Source organism: Ursus americanus, chromosome 8 (assembly GCF_024610735.1).
Source record: "Ursus americanus isolate L20-20 chromosome 8, mUrsAme1.1.p, whole genome shotgun sequence".
In the NCBI taxonomy this organism is placed as follows: Eukaryota; Metazoa; Chordata; class Mammalia; order Carnivora; family Ursidae; genus Ursus; species Ursus americanus.
The window spans coordinates 82,198,426-82,213,902 of NC_142134.1; the positions used below are offsets into that span (position 1 = coordinate 82,198,426).

Genomic DNA, 15,477 nt, shown 5'->3' on the forward strand with positions numbered 1-15,477 from the left:
GCCAGGCAGTATCCCGGGTCTTGGGGACACGAGGGACTTGTGGTCTCTTAGGCGGAACCTATTCTAAGCCCTGTGGCAGTGCTCAGACCCTTTTAGCCCATTTTAGAATAAAGGCAAAGCATCAGACAGCCTGAGCACGTGGTGTCCAGGTTCTCACCTGCTAGCCTGCTGAGCGAGTTCATTGAGCCTTTACCAGCCTACCCGTCAGTGCTGGCCCAGACCCCGCGGTTACAGGACCGTGCCCTCAGGCCTTCCTGCTCTCACCGAGCAGCCCCCTGAGGCCACTTCTCCCTGACCAGCATCACTGCACCCTGTTTACAGACCATGGCTGCCCTGTGGACATCTGAACACTGCTCCTCCTCTGTCCCTTGGTCCTGGGAGGGAGAATGAGGGTCGCATGGGCTGCGCCTTTGTCCCTGTGCCCCCCTCCTGGCAGCACTGCGTGGGGTCCCCTTGGGGTCCCCTAGGGCAGGAGGGAAGGCTCCGAGTCACAGCGAAGGGAGGCAGGTTTTGGAGTTGGAGCGAAGGGAGAGGAGGTGCAGGGAGGACGGCCAAGAAGTAGAAACAGATGCAGGAGCCCAAAGCCCAGAGTTTAGGGAGAAGAGGTGCTCGGCTTGGCTGGGCCAGGAGGGTGGCCACATGATGGCCACCCCAGGTCCACCTCAGACCCTCACCAGCCCTCCCTCAGAGACGGGGCTCTAGCCCCAGAGCCAGGCTGTGTGTCTGGGGCTCTGAGGTATATGAGGCTGCAACTGAAATTCTCCATCCTTCGGAAGGAGGGGTAGAGCAGTGAGCCGCCCCCTTCAGGGTCACTTCCCCCGGCGCCTGAAGCCCCCGCTCCTTCCTCATTGTCCACGGCAACATGACAGCTGCACAGGATGGGGCCCAGGACTTGCTCGGTCCTGTATCGGCCCAGCAAGCATGTGTTGAGCACCTGCTGTGTACCTGGCCCTGTGTTTGTCCCCAGGGATACTGGGATGCCCACGGGGCAGGTGCACAGGTAGGAGAGACAAGCAGTTGCCGTAGAGTGTTCTGGATGCTGGGATAGGATAGGAGCTTGGAGCAGAGACCCTCTAGAGTGAACAAGAGCTGCGAGCATGAGGGGAGGCTCCCCGGGTCCTGGAGCAGAACTCCAGAAGCTGGGGTGGATGCTGGGCAGACAGTGTGTGCAAAGGGGCGGAGGCAGCACCTCTGGCTGGAGGGAGAAGGGGCAGGCCACGGGACTTGTGCGGCCATAAAGCAACACTCTGGGAACAGCAGCCTTCCAGGGTCACATCTGTGAAGTGGGTTCCTGGGACTCCAGGTGACACTCAGGGAGCACTGGAACAGAGGGGGTTCTGGGGGTGAAGCCTCTCTGCTGCTCCAGCCCCTCCCTCTGCCTCCAGAAGCTCCAGCCCCTTCCCACCCGCCCAGCTCTGAGCTCTCCCGGGAACAGCACACCCTCCAAGGTGGCATGGCCCCAACACAGGCAAGGAGACAGGTGCTGAGTGGCCAGAGGGGGCACAACCCAGCCCTGCCCGTACCTGATGACCACTGGGTTCTGTGGCCCTGGGGAGGCCTGCCTGAGGCAGAGGTGGTAAGCTGAGCTCTGAGAGATTGGCAGGGTTGGGGGAGGGCTGTGGGGGGGGGGGTCCTGGAGGTTCAGGAGGAGGTTCAGAAGGAGGCCGGTCAGGCCCGGTACAGGGTGTCCACGGGGCTGGGGAGGGGTTTGGTCTCCACAGCCACCTCGGGTGCCAGCCCTGGGCCCTGCGCCCCACCGTCCACACTTCCCCTGCGCTCCCGGGGCCTGGCCCCCCTGACTTAGCATCACATCCCTGCTGGTGGTGGAGACGCGGGGGACACGTCCTGGGGGAAACTGAGACTCCACAAGGTTCCGAATGTGACACAGTGGTTCCACTTGAGGATTTATCTTAAAACAGTTGGTGTCGATGAATAAAGAAATTAACAGAAGCAAGTGAGTGACCCCATGGGGTGGACCTGGTTACTTGGGCCTGCCTGCAAGTCTCCCTTCACCACCCCCCTCCACTGCTGGTCCAGCCCTGGCCTCTGCTCCATCCTCTACACTTGCCCCCTGCACTGTGAGAGCGACACCCTCTTCCCGAGCTGCATCCCAGGCTGACCTGCTTAGAACCACCAAGACCCCAGACCCTGCTCCCGCTCCAGCTGCAGCCCACTCCCACTCCCACTCCTGCCCCACTCCCCCCTCCCGCAACAGGGCCAGCTCTGCTCTTCCCCTTCCCCTCCTCTGACTCCCCTCCTCTCCCTTCCCTCCCCTTCCCTTTTTCCCCCTTCCCCTCTTTCTCCTTCCCCCTCCCCCATTCCCCTCTCCTCACTCCCCTCCCCTTCTGTTTTCCCCTCTTCCTCTTTTCCCTCCCCTCCTCTCCCCTCTTCCCCCTCCTTTCCCCTCCCCTTCTCCCCTTCCCTCTTCCCCCTCCTCTGCCCTCTCCTCTTCCTCCTCCTTTCCCTCCCCTCTCGTCCCCTCACTCCCCTTCCCCCTTCCTTTTCTCTCCACCTCCCCCCAGAAGGGCCATCTCTTCCTCTCTCTCATTTTCCCTCCCCCTCCCACCCACATCCATCCTTCAGTCTTACCACCAGAATTTTCCAGAAGCTGCTGTCCCATGGAGGTCTCTGGCCTCCCTTTGTTTCCTTGTCAACCTGCTTCCCCACGAGAGACACCCCCTGCCCAGCTCCTTCCCAGTCTCCCAGTTTCCACACAACCTGCCTCACCTGCAGCCCCTTCTCCTACAGGTGTTTACCTCTAGCAAGGTTGCATGTGTACTCTAGACTCTTGTTTTTTAAAATACATTATTCAGGTATAACGGGCACACCACATCATTCACCCACTTGAAGTGTATAATTCAGTGGTTTTCAGTAAATTTACAGAGTAGTGCAACCATCACCATGAATTTCAGAATATTTTCATCACCCCAAAAAGATACCCCTCCCCCCCAGCTGTCACCTCCACCCCTACAATCCTGGCTCTCCAGCGTAAGGAAGCCACAGATCTGTTTCTGTGTCTGTAGATTTGCCTGTTTGTGATATTTCATGTAAATGGGATTTGTGTTATTTTCGCATCTCCCCACGAGCCTGGCAGCGCTACTGTGAGGAATGCTCACGGCCTGTTTTCCCTCAGAGTCCTTAGCGCTTGGCAGGTGGTGGCACAACTTTCGCAGAATTTGGTTGCATTGACCTGACAGGGCACAGGCTGTATTTACAAAGATTTTTACTGAAGTTTATTTTTAATCATGAAAATCTGAGGGGGTGGGTGTCCAGAATTAAGGGATTGTTTAAAAACAATACTCCAGCCACTTTAGGTAACATTGGTGAAAAATCCTAAAAGCCATGGAAAAACAGTCCTAGTGTGTTGAGTATGAAAAATTGTACCAAACACTGTGTCTCTACTTAACAAGACTTCTTAACATGATAGCTATAACTTCTGTAAACAGAATCAAAGCAATAAATGTTAAATTTTTGGTGTGGTAAAACAGACATAACACAAAATGTACCACTTTCACCCTTTTTGAATGTACATCAGTGACGTTAAGCACATTCATATTGTTGTACCACTACGACCACCGTCTCCAGAACTTTCCCATCATCCCAAATGGAAACTCTGTTTCCATTAAACACTAACTCCCTGCTCCCCCCCCCGGCCCCCGGTACCCTCTAGTCTACTTTTTTCCTATGAGTTTGACTCCTCTAAGGACCTCATGTAAGTTGAAGCACATAATATTTGTCCTTCTGTGTCTGGGTTGTTTAACTGAGCAGCATGTTTTCATGGTTCATCCACACAGCATGTAGGAACTTCATTCCTTTTTAAGACCAAATAATATTCCATCATATATACTTAAATATTTTAAAGAAGAGATTTCCAATAACATCCAAAAGAAAAAAGTACCTAGGAGTAAATTTAACCAAGGAAGTGGAAAACAGGTACACTGAAAACGACAAACATTCTTGAAAACAACTAAAGACCCAATTAAATGAAAAGATAGCCCATGTTCATGGATTGGAAGGCTTACTGTAGTTGAAATGATGCTACTCCCCAAAGTTATATATAGATTCAATACATTTCCTATAAAAACTACCTTGGCTATTTTGTTTTTTTTTGCAGAAACAGAAAAGATCCTCAAATTCATATGGAACCACAATGGGCCTTGAATAGCCCAAACAATATTGAGAAAGAAAAACAAAGTTGGAGAACTCATATGTCTTGATTTCAGAACTTACTACAAAGTTATGATAATCAAAAATGTGGTACTATCAGAAGGATAGACCAACGGAAAAAAATCAAGACAACAGAAATAAGCCAAATATCTATAGCCAACTGGTTTTTGACAAGGGGGCCAAGACCATTCAATGAGGAAGTTAGTCTCTTTAACAAATGATGCTGGGACAACTGGATAGTCATACACAGAAGAACAGAGTTAGGCCCTGTGATGATTAATTTTATGTGTCCACTTGCCTAGGCCACAGTATCCACATATTTGGTCAAACACCTGTTTGGATGTTGCCCTAAGATATTTTAAAAATGAGATTAACATTTAAATCTTGAGCAATGTAGATTATCCTTCATAATGTGAGTGGGTCTCACCCAATCAGTTGAAAGCCTTAAAAGAAAACAGACAGAGTTCCCCAAGTAAGGGAATTCTACCTCCAGACTGTCGTCAGACTCAAGCTGCAGCATCAATTCTTCCCTGAGTCTCTAGGTCTCTAGCCTGCCCTCCCACTCTGCAGAGTTTGGACGTGGCTGTCATCCACAGTCGTGTGAACCAGTTCCTTAAAATAACTCTCTCCAAAAAAAAAACAACCCAAAAAAACCCAACCAACCAACCAAAACTCTCTCCCCTCTCCCTACGCACACTCACACACATACTCCCACACATACACCCTATTGGTTCTGTTTCTCTCGAGAACTCTGACTAATATAGGAGGTAAATCTTCACATTTTCTGGCTCAGCAGTAGATTCTTAGATTTGACACAAAAAGCACGAATGACAAATGAAAAAATAGGTAAATTGAACTTCATTAAAATTAAAAACTTTTGTGCATCAAAGGACATTATGAGGACAGTGGAAAGGTAACTTGAATGGGAGTGGGGGCTCAGTTTTCCTCTCATGCTGGGTATCCTCCCCATGCCCACCTGACTGAGCCAGCCCACCCCCCTGGACCCCGCATGCACCCAGCAGGCCCCTCCTCCCTCCACCTCTGCCAGGCTCAGCCCGGGGTTTGCCTTGCCCCTCCTCGGCAGTGGCAGGAGCACGGGCCTGTGTGACCTGTGGAGATTCCGTGTTGAGAACCCTCCTAAGTAATAGGTTTGTTCCTGAGGCTTCAGACCAGCCATGGTCAGCCCCAGGCCTGGTTCTCATGGTACTGATGGGGCAGCCGGTGTCCTCCCTGGGACCCAGGAGAGGAGTCGGGCTCCCTCCCTGCCCCCTTTGCTACTTTCTGAAGGACGAGATTGCCAGGAAGCCTGGGCCCAACCCCCCCCCTTCTGCCTGTTTTCATGGCCTTTGTGCCAAGACCACTGATTCACACGTGTAGTTAAGGTTCTATCTTGGGAAGTTGTCCCTCGAACACTTAATTTAACCAGAACTGTCAGCTCATGTCAGACCCATAGAACAGACTAGAAGGAATGGAAGGCTGGCCGAGGTGTCCTCTGCTCTCCGTCCGGTCCTGTGCTCAGGACAGCTGCTCTTGGCAGCCCCGACCCTCCTGCTGCCCCAGGAGGTAGCACAGACTATGTTTTTCCTGTGACTTATGAATCTTTCTTTGTGCACATGGAATCTGATCTTTTTAAGGGGAAACAGTCCATTCAGTTTTACCATTTTCTTCTCCCTGCACTGGATGCATTTCTGAGCTAATGAGGACTCCATGTTGGAGGGTGATGACCTGACCCCAGTGCAGACATGGGGGCAGTTCCCCATTTATGCAAACAAACTCATGAGTCCCTCCCCCATGCTCTGACAAGGAAGCAAGGAGCAGGCGCTGTGTGTGTGAGTGTTCATTCCCTGGGCACCTCGATGTGAGCTGTCTGGTCCTGGGAGCCCCAGGAGGAGGCACCCACGGAAGGGTCTTCCAGAGACGGGTTTGCTTTTGGAGAGCAGATCTGGACAAGATGGTGGGGCATGCTCAGAGCTGGGCAGGACTGTGCAGTGCATGGCGGGATCGCCACAGGGAATGAATGAGGTGCTGCCTGTGGGACTGGGACCCTCTGGAGGGGTATTTGAACAGAGCCAGATGGGGCACCAGCCACTGGTCAGGGGAGAGAGAGTGCATCCCGCCTGGGGGTGACAAGGCTGTCTCCAGTCTTGACGGGTGATGGAGCATGAGCCAAACCTCTAGGAGGGAAAGGAGGCTTAGGGACAGGCTGGGCAAAGGGGGGGGGGCACGAAGCACACAGCTCACTGTGGGGGGCTTCCCAGGGTTCCGGATGGGCAGGGCAGGGGGGACTGGGACTGGATTGTCACAGCGTGCTGTGGGTCCAGGAGGCAGGAGAGGCTGTGGTCAGTGAGTTGGAAGGACTCACTCAGGGCAGCCTCTGAGCTTCAGGTGTGGATGGGGGTGAGTAAGGTCCGAGTCTGGGAGTCCCGTGGGAGGCTGGGAGGGCAGCCTGGAGGCCACGTTGTGAGAAGTCCCACCCTGTGCCAAGGGTCCCTGAGATGCTCCTCCAGCCTTCCTGGGATCCCCACCAGGGCCCAGCCCCGGAGGCTCAGCATCTACGTGCATTGGCGGCAGGGCTGTGGGCGGGAGGGTGGCAGGGCCGCCGGGCCGCCGGCTCTCACTTCCCACTCCTCTGTCCCGCCTGCAGTAGACGGCGCACCTCTGATTCTCATAGGCCTCTGCACGTGTGTGAAACTTAAACACAAATCCAAAGTTTCCGTTTTCAGGGAGGTGGTTTTCGTGACAAATCTTGAAGCTGGTTTATCCGACTGCAGCAGTGATGTGAACAGATACATTGTATGATTATTTTATGAACCCTCAAATGAACATCAGCTAAGCAGCTTCCGAAGATGACGAACTCTGAGTAATTGTCAGAGCTTTTTTCCAAACATATTTAAGATTCAATCATAAGAGGTGAGGTGTGTGTGGTCTCAGAGTCCCTGGCTGGGGTCTGCGCTCACCCCAGGGGCTGCAGGGCCTCACGCCATCGTGGCTTTTGTCTTGAATGCAGTGGCCTCGTGGTCTACGCGGACGGACCCCTGAACTTGGACCGCAAGGCAGAAGACATGTCCGAGCTATTCCGGCCCTTCCACACGTTGCTGCGGAAAATAAGGTGGGGGGGGCAGTGCTTGGGGAGGGTGGGGGAAGGGTCATAGGGGAGGGGCGGAAAGGGAATACTGAAGTCCCTGCTGGCCCCCAGCCCTGCTTTCTGTGAGGACGGGTGGGGCTCTTCCCAGTTCTTTCTGCCCAAGTCAGAGGTGCTGCAACCTTGGTCCTTGGCTTTAGTTACTGGTTTATAATGTTGAGAGCCCCCATGTAAAGCCCCACACGCTTGTCTCCCCACAGAACCAAGCTCTTTGTTCTTGGCCGGTAACAGTATGACTTTAGGTACAAAGGTCACATGACCGTAGCCGCCATGGCTGAGGGCTCCAGCGCTGGGCCCTCTGTGTGAGAGGGAGAGGCTGGGAAACGGGGTGATGTGGGTGCCCCCAGGACAACACAGCCTGCAGGGGAGGGCTGTCCCCTGGCCCAAGCAGGGACGGGGTTTTCGTGGGTGCTCCCACCAGTGTAGGGGTGAAGTGCCCAACTCTCTTGAGCACCAGCACCTGTCCCATGCTGCGGCTTGCCCTGGCTCCTCCAGGGATCCCAGGCAACGGGCTCACTTGGCCTGTGCCTCGGCCCCCTGTGTGCTGCCCTGTGAGCTTGGTGGTGCCTGGTGTGGGTGACTGTCCTCTGCTCTAAGGGGATCCCCTCAGCCTTCAGCTGTAACAGGCCTCAAGCCAGCCCCCTCCACCTTGCACCTCCCGACAAACCCTCACTTCCCACCGGCGTGGAACTCTCCCCAGGGGCGGCTCCTCTGAGCTGAAAGCACCCAGCCGTAGCCTCCTGGACGGATGGCTCAGCAGGAGGCTCTGGGCCCTGGTCCTCCGAGCTCCTCCCTGGCCCTGTGGCCTTGGACTCCGAGGTCTTTCTTACTGTGGCCCCGGTCTCTGGAAGCTCCCTTCCGTGCCTTTGGTGGAGCTGATGACCCCATGGACCCCTGCATGGACTTCCTCGGTCCAGCAGGACTGCCCAGCCCAGGGCAGCCCCGGGCCAGCTTTCCTTTCCTGCTGCCAGTTCTTGCAGACAGGTGGAGAGTCCCCTGCTCCAAGCTGCCCTTGGCCCCATGAGGAACCACAAGTGCTGTGAACCAGACGGCTGGGTTGTCCTCGGAGAGTCACTGGCCAGGGGGTGGGCGAGGCACAGCCTGGGTCCTGTGATGGGTGCTTGGTCCAGATCGTGGCCCATCTGAGAGATGGCTGCTGCTGCTTCGCTCGCGCCCGGACTGGCCGTGAGCATTCTGGGCAAACTGTGACCCTGGACCCAGAGGCAATTGCTGCCGTCCTCCCTGGCCTTCTGGTGATGAAAGAGGAGAGATGGCTGATGGGAAGAGCAGGGCATGGGGCACAGACAGGGTGCCTTGTGGGGGAAGGGCCAGTGCGTGGGGATGGAGGGGGGCGGCCCCGGGTGCTGGGACTTGGTTGGGGGAGCGGTCCAGAGCATCAGAGACAGGTGGGATATGCTCTCAAGTCTGACATACATGATTGGAATCGGAAGGAAGAGGGGCACTTGGCTGGCTCAGTCAGGGGGCGTGCAACTCTTGATCTCAGGGCTGTGAGTTTGAGCCCCACACTGGGTGGAGAGATCACTTAAAAAAAATAAAATCTTAAAAAAGAGAAAAGGAAGGAATTTTCCAAAACTGAAGAGAAATCTCTGTCTGCAGACCCAGGACACTCAAGAACTACAAGGAAGATAAATATAAGCAGACGTAGGTCTATCACAGTAAAACTGCTGCAAACAAGAAGAAAATCTTAAACACAGCCAGAGAAAAAGGACCTATTTCTGGGAAAAGAACGTAAGATTGACAGCTGTCACCTGAGAAACAAACAAACAGCGGGAGCCTGATGGCAACAGAGTGATGCTGTTTCAAGTGCTGGAAGAAAACTTCCGTGCACCATGACGGCAAAATGGTGAGTTATTGAAAAGCAGAGAGTTGAAGGGATACAGCAGCGGCCTGCCCACGGAGAAGAGGTAATTGGAGTTCTTCTGGCAAAGGCAAACGCCCAGATACAAATGTGGAAATGCAGGAGAGACTGAAGAAATCCATGTGGGTGGACGAGAATAAGTGTGCGTCGTGCAGAACAATCTTGGCCATGTCTTGTGGAGTTCAGATTACACATAGCATCGTTAACATTTGAAACTAAAATCAACGTTTTGCTACATTCATTTTTTAAAAGAGGAAGAAGAAAAACCAAATCATTTTGAAATTACAGTATAAGAATTGAAAAATTCAATACCTATTTTATGATAAAAACATCTCATAGCAAATTAGGAGTCAGCAGGATTTTCTTAATCTGATAAGAGACATGCGTGTACATGCACACACACACACACACACACACACACGCATGAAGTTGAATCCTCCTGTCACACCGTACACAAAAATTAACTCAGAGTGGATCCAGGACAGACATGTAAGACCTGAGACAGTAAGAGTCTTACAAAACTATGTTGGACAAGTGTTCTATCACCTCGCATCTTGGACATGATTTCTTAGACAGGACACCAAAGACACAGGAGACAAAAGAAAAAATAGACAAATAGGACTTGAAAGAATTTAAATTTTGTGCATCATGAGACACTCTCAACAGAGTAAAGAGGCAGCCCACTGGTTGGAGAAAATATTCTCACATCTTATATCTGATAAGGGATCGATATCCAGAGCCTATAGAGAACTCTTAAAACTCAACAAGAAAACCCAAACAACCTGATTCAAAAAGGCACAGGATCTGAACAGACGTTTCTCCGAAGATGTATGAATGGCCAACAAGCACATGAAAAGATTCTCAGCACCATTACCTGTCGGAGACATGCAGATCAAAACCACAAAGAATTTCCACTCCCACCCGGTAGGATGGCCTCCCAAGCAAACAACAATAAAAGTACCATGTGTTGGCAAGAATGTGGAGAAATTAGAATCCTGTGCCCTGCTGCTGGGAGTGCAAAATGGCATGGCCGCTGTGGGAGAGCTCTGTGGAGGTCCCTCAAAAAATGAAAACCAGCATTGTCAGATGACCCAGCAATTCCATGTCTGCGTATATCCCCAAGAGAACTGAAAGTAGCATCTCAGATATGTGTATGTCCGTGTTCTGAGAAGCATAATTCATAGCAGCTAAGACGTGCAAGCAGTCCAAGTGTCCACTGATGGATGAGTGGATAAACAAAATGTGGTCCGTCACACAAGGGAATGTTGTTCAGCATAAAAAGGAACTCCTGCCACCGGCCACCGCACAGATGAACCTCGAGGACGTGCTTGGTGAAATAAGCCAGCCACGAAAAAGACAAACTATGTATGATTCCAGTTATCTGAGGGACCTAGACTAGTCAGAATCATGGACACAGAGAACGGGTGGTGGGTGTCAGGGGCCGGGGGAGGGGAGCGTGCCATTAGTGTTTGTGGAGACAGAGCTTCAGGTTTACAAGATGACTGCGTTCTAGGAGCAGATGGAGGTGACAGTTGCGCTAGGATGTGAATGTATTCAGTGCCACTGAAGTGTCACTTAAAATGGTTAAGATGGTAAATTTCACGTCATAGGTATTTTATCACAATAAAAAATTTAAATATCTCCTGCAATAATGTCAGTACATATCAGCTGTGCAAGCCTAAATCTAAAGTTATCTAAGCCCTCCGTTGTATGTTATGAAACGTTACTAACATAAATGTTGAAGAGGTAAAGAGAGAGCGAGTCCATGTAGGAGTGGAGAACACGTGTGCTTTCTGCTGTAGCAGAGCCGACAGCCATGCAGGGATGGAGTGGCTTCCGACCCCGTCAGCAGAACGGAGCCTAGAAACAGACCAACACGTCTGCGCCTCCCTGATTTATGGTAAAGGAGACAGGGCAGTGGGGGATGGTTGCTGTTTTCCAGTAAAGGGGCCGAGTCAGCACATATCCAGGTAAGGAAAAACATGTTTGGATCCTTACCACAAACACACACAAGAATCAACTGCGTAGAGATCGCAGATACACACGTGGAAAGTAAGACAATGAAGACTGCAGAGGAGAACGGCAGGAACATCTTGGTGACCGTGGAGTAGGCAGATTGCTTAAACAGAAAAGTACATCAAGGAAAATGTGACTTTTTGAACTTTATTGAAATTTAAACTTCGTTTCTTCAGAAGGTACCATTAAGAGAAGGAAGCAAAAAGCCCCAGAGCTGGAGAACATACCCAACAAAGAACTCAAGTCCAAAACATAAAGAACTCCTGTCCATCCGTAAGAACAAGAGACATAACCCAACTAAAAATGGGCAGAAGACCTGAAAGCGCCTCACACAGGGCACATTGAAGGGCAGCCAAGCGTGTACGCCGTTGCGCATTCGTCAGCGGGCTAAGCAGTTGAACGTGGAAAACGCCCGAGCGCTGGCGGTGCCTGCGCGCAGGCCTGAGAGCCGCGGGGGGGCGTCCGGGGTGCACAGTGTGCGTTCCCGAGGGAGGCGCTCAGAGAGCGTGAGGGCGCAGCCAGAGCCCAACAGGTGTGGAACATTCCTACCCATGAGACCGGACCATGGACAGCACCGAGCCTCACCAAGTAGGGTCGCGGATCCAGCAAGATAAAACCAGTGGAACCCTCTATTGGATTTGGATTTCAGATAAACAGTGAACACTTTCTTAGTGCAAGAATGTCCCACATGCTCTCCATTTGGGACCGTATTCTAAAAAATACTCATATGCTTAAGAAGTATTTGTTGTTGATCTGAAACTCAAATTTAACTGGGCACCCCGCATTTCCTGTGCATTGCCAAACACAGCTGCCTCTAGAGAGTGGACAGCACATTCCCACTGACACAGGGGACGAAAAGAGGCAAGACGGCCTCTGTCTTTGCAAGTCAAGGTGGTGGTGATGGCGGGGCGTGAGCGGGAGGGCCTGTGAGGGCCTGCGAGCCTGCTTCACGCTCTGCCGTCAGATCTGGGTGCTCTCTGCCTGGGCGCACTCAGTTTATGAAGAGTCACCAGCTGTATGTTTCTGGGAAGTACACTTTCTGTGCATTTCCAAGACTGCACGGGACTCTTTAACCTGGACTCAGACCTGCGCTGGCAGAGAGCAAAGCACATCTGTCCAGAGCTGCTCCCGACTCATCCCAGGCATTGCCACATTAACTCCCTCCAGGGCTCTGGTTTGGTACCCCTTCCTCCAGGAAGCCTCCCCAGACTAAGTCAGGTGTGTTGCTGTGCCCTCCTGCCCGTAGGCATTTTCCTTTGCTGTAGTTGTGATGCAATCATCATTCACAGAGACAGTGTTTATTACCTGCATCTTCCAATGTGGCCCCCAAGGGCGTGATATGGCTGAGCTGTGCCTGCACGTCTCCCCGCCTGGCACAGAGAGGGCGCTCAAGAAATGTGTGCAGTGAGAGCCTATATGTGAACCAACATTTTGTTTTTACTCCTAAAAGGTTTTCTTGATGCAATGATCACATCCCTAAGAACCAGGGCTGCCTTGTTTTCCACACGAGTTTTCAGAGCCTCACTTTTAAGAAAGAAACCATCCGCACGGCCGCTCTCCAACCCGCGGCTTGGGAGGATCCCCGCGGACCGTGCGTCTCATTTCCTGGCGCAGGAAGGTGCCCTGTGCGTTTCATTGCGAGGGTCCGATAGCTTGTTGCTTCTCTGCTGATGCAGATGTCAAGGACGCTGCGTCCGCTCTCGGCCAGGGGGCTGGTGTGGCCTTTGGGACCCTCACCTGTGGTTTTTGTCTTGATGCTTGCAGGGATTTGCTGCAGACCCTGACTGAGGACGAGCTTCACACACTAGAAAGGAACCTCTGCATTTCCCAAGATGTTGAGTTCCCCATCCGGGCAGACGCTCAGGTGCCCCCAGCCCTGGCACCCGCCTTTCCCTCACCCCTTCCCGCCGAGGAGCTGCTCTCAGCCAAGGCCAAAAACCCGGAAGCGGAGCTGGCCTGCTCCATGCAGTACGATGACCAGGAGCTGGAGCAGCTCAACCGCATGGTGCACAGGGCTGGGGACGAGATGTCGTCCCTCCTCTCCCCGCCCAGCGCCTGCCAGTCCCCGGCGCACAGGCCAGGGGTGGAGGGCAGCCCCCGTGGGGAGGCATCCCCAGGCAGCGCACGGCTGCGGCCGGGCAGCTACGAGGAAGAAGGAAGGGTATTCTTCATGGATGACGTGGAGGGGGCCGCAGAGGCCCCGGGCGGCCCGTCTGGGTGGGTGGGCAGCGCCAGCGCTGACCCCCAGGAGAGGGGGCAGGGCGGGGGGCGCAGAGAGGCAGGGGTCAGCAGTCCTGCCGAGGCAGAGGAGGGGGACCTAAGCAATAACAATGACGTCCCTCACGACAAGATGTGGGCACTGGGCCCCAACTCCTGCAGCTGCCTGGACGTGCAGCCGCACCTGGATGGCTGGGAGGGGGGCGTGGATGCCGCAGAGACGGCCGAGATGATCGCCCACCGGACAGGGGGCATGAAGCTCTCAGCCACCGTCATCTTCAATCCCAAGTCGACGCCCGCCATGGACTCTACCGTCACCGCCCCGGAAGCTTCTGGAGATGGCATCTCCCTGTCAGAGCCCGCGGCTGAGGGGACAGATGGTGGCTCCCACAAACTCAGCACCGCGGCCACCAGCTGCCTCCTTAACTCCTGTGTGTGCTGCGGGGGCTGTGGGGGCGGCAGGGAGGACGCCACCGCCCAGAGTCTACGGGACAAGTGTGGCCCGGGAAGCATCATCAGCGCCTCGTACATTGGCTCCGCCAAGGCCAGCGCCAAGGGTCCAGCTGAGAGACAGGAGGAGGCCCGGCCTGTGCTGGAGGCGTTGCCCTCAGAGGACGCCCCTACTTCCAAGTGCCTGACACACACCTCGGGGCCTCAGCTGGACTCAGCAGACAGGTCACCTGGAGTGGGCAATGGCGCAAGTCTGAACAGGGAACCTCAGGCTGGACCGCAGGACAAGGGGCAGCCCTCGAAGGCCAGGGGGGAAAGTCAGCAGGGAGAGGCGGCCGAGGAGGAGCCTCAGCACCAGTCGGGCTCCAGGTAAGAGCCGGCTCTGGCTGCGCCTGGATTCCTCTTTGCATTCAGGGCTCATTCCCTAAGTGTGGAGGCACTTCCACGGGGCTCTCAGGTGTGTGGGGGGAGGGGGAGGTGGGTGGTGGCTGGTCGGGGACTGACGCTGCAGGGAGTTCAGCAGCATGTATCAGGCCCTCCTGGGCCTAGTCGCTCAGTCCAGCGGAGAAATGTCCCCCAGTGAGCCCGACCGCTCTGCTTCTGATGTTACAGGCACCTTTCAGGTGATGTGGGCACAGCGCCAAGCCCTCGTCCCACCCCCTTTCCCCCGTGGCCCATCCTGGCCCCAGGTGATCCATGTCTGTCTGGGGGCAGGGCAGGCTCCGGGACTGGGCAGTGGCCACCTCTGAGCGTGCTTTCCACTTTGCTCACTGTCGTGGCCTTGGCCCAGCCCCCACCTGACCTGTGTGGCTGCTTAGTTCAGGTGGGGTTGCAGTTATCTGTGCAGACGCTCAGCCGTGAGTGTGGCGCCCCTGGGGGCCCGGCTGGGATCCTGGGACCGCCCTGGGCTCGCCCTAGGTATGTTCTCAGGCAGTGCCCCCAGGACTTTGTTCTCCTCTCCCCCCTCCTCCCCAGGGGAGCTCCTGTGCTCTCCTCCAGAGGCAGCAGACCAGGAAGGGTGGGTGGGTGGGCGTTCTGCAGGGCCTTTGGCACCTGCCCACCTCTTCTGACTCAAGGCCACTCTCCCTTCCCTTGCTCCCTGCACCCTGGATCTATCATGACGAAGCAGATTCAGTGAGCGTTGCCCCCACACCCGCCATGCGCCTGCTGCATCCTCAGCATTGGGAAAGGGGGTGCTGGACTCGCATGTGACTGTCGTATTGTCACAACCCCTGGTCCTCCCACCAGGGCCCTGCCGGCTGTGTCTGCCGGCAGGAGGTGGGAGGATGGGGAGGGGGATTCAGGCAGTGTGTGACAGGGGCTGGCCTGGACCCCACGGGCATCAGGGCCGCCGTTCCACGTCCCCCATATGCAGCTTCGCGTGGGGTCTGCAGTCACTCCCCACCCCTCCCCGAGCCCCGGGCCACCACTAACTTCTGTGTCCACGGATTTACCCCTTCTGGACAGTTCCATGCACAGAATCACACAATACATGAGCTTTTATGCCTGTCTCTGTTCCCTGAGCGTGATGTTTTCAAGGCTCATCAGTGTTGGAGCAAACGTCGTGGGGCATCTTTCCTTTTTTGTTTCTGAATAACATTCCGCT

At 54.3% G+C, this 15,477-nt stretch overlaps 1 protein-coding gene across 4 annotated transcripts in view; it reads left to right on the top strand.

Annotated features, from left to right (window-relative positions):
• ZFYVE28 (zinc finger FYVE-type containing 28) overlaps positions 1-15,477 on the top strand; it is a 114,445-nt gene that overhangs the window by 74,595 nt on the left and 24,373 nt on the right. For all 4 annotated transcript variants that reach the window (XR_006775739.2, XM_045774760.2, XM_045774761.2 and 1 more), the window contains 2 exons: positions 7,175-7,276; positions 12,969-14,240. Coding sequence is in view for 3 of the 4 variants with exons in the window: in XM_045774760.2 (XP_045630716.2) it covers positions 7,175-7,276; positions 12,969-14,240 (1,374 nt within the window). In the remaining variant the exon portion in view is untranslated. The remainder of the gene's footprint in view (positions 1-7,174; positions 7,277-12,968; positions 14,241-15,477) is intronic.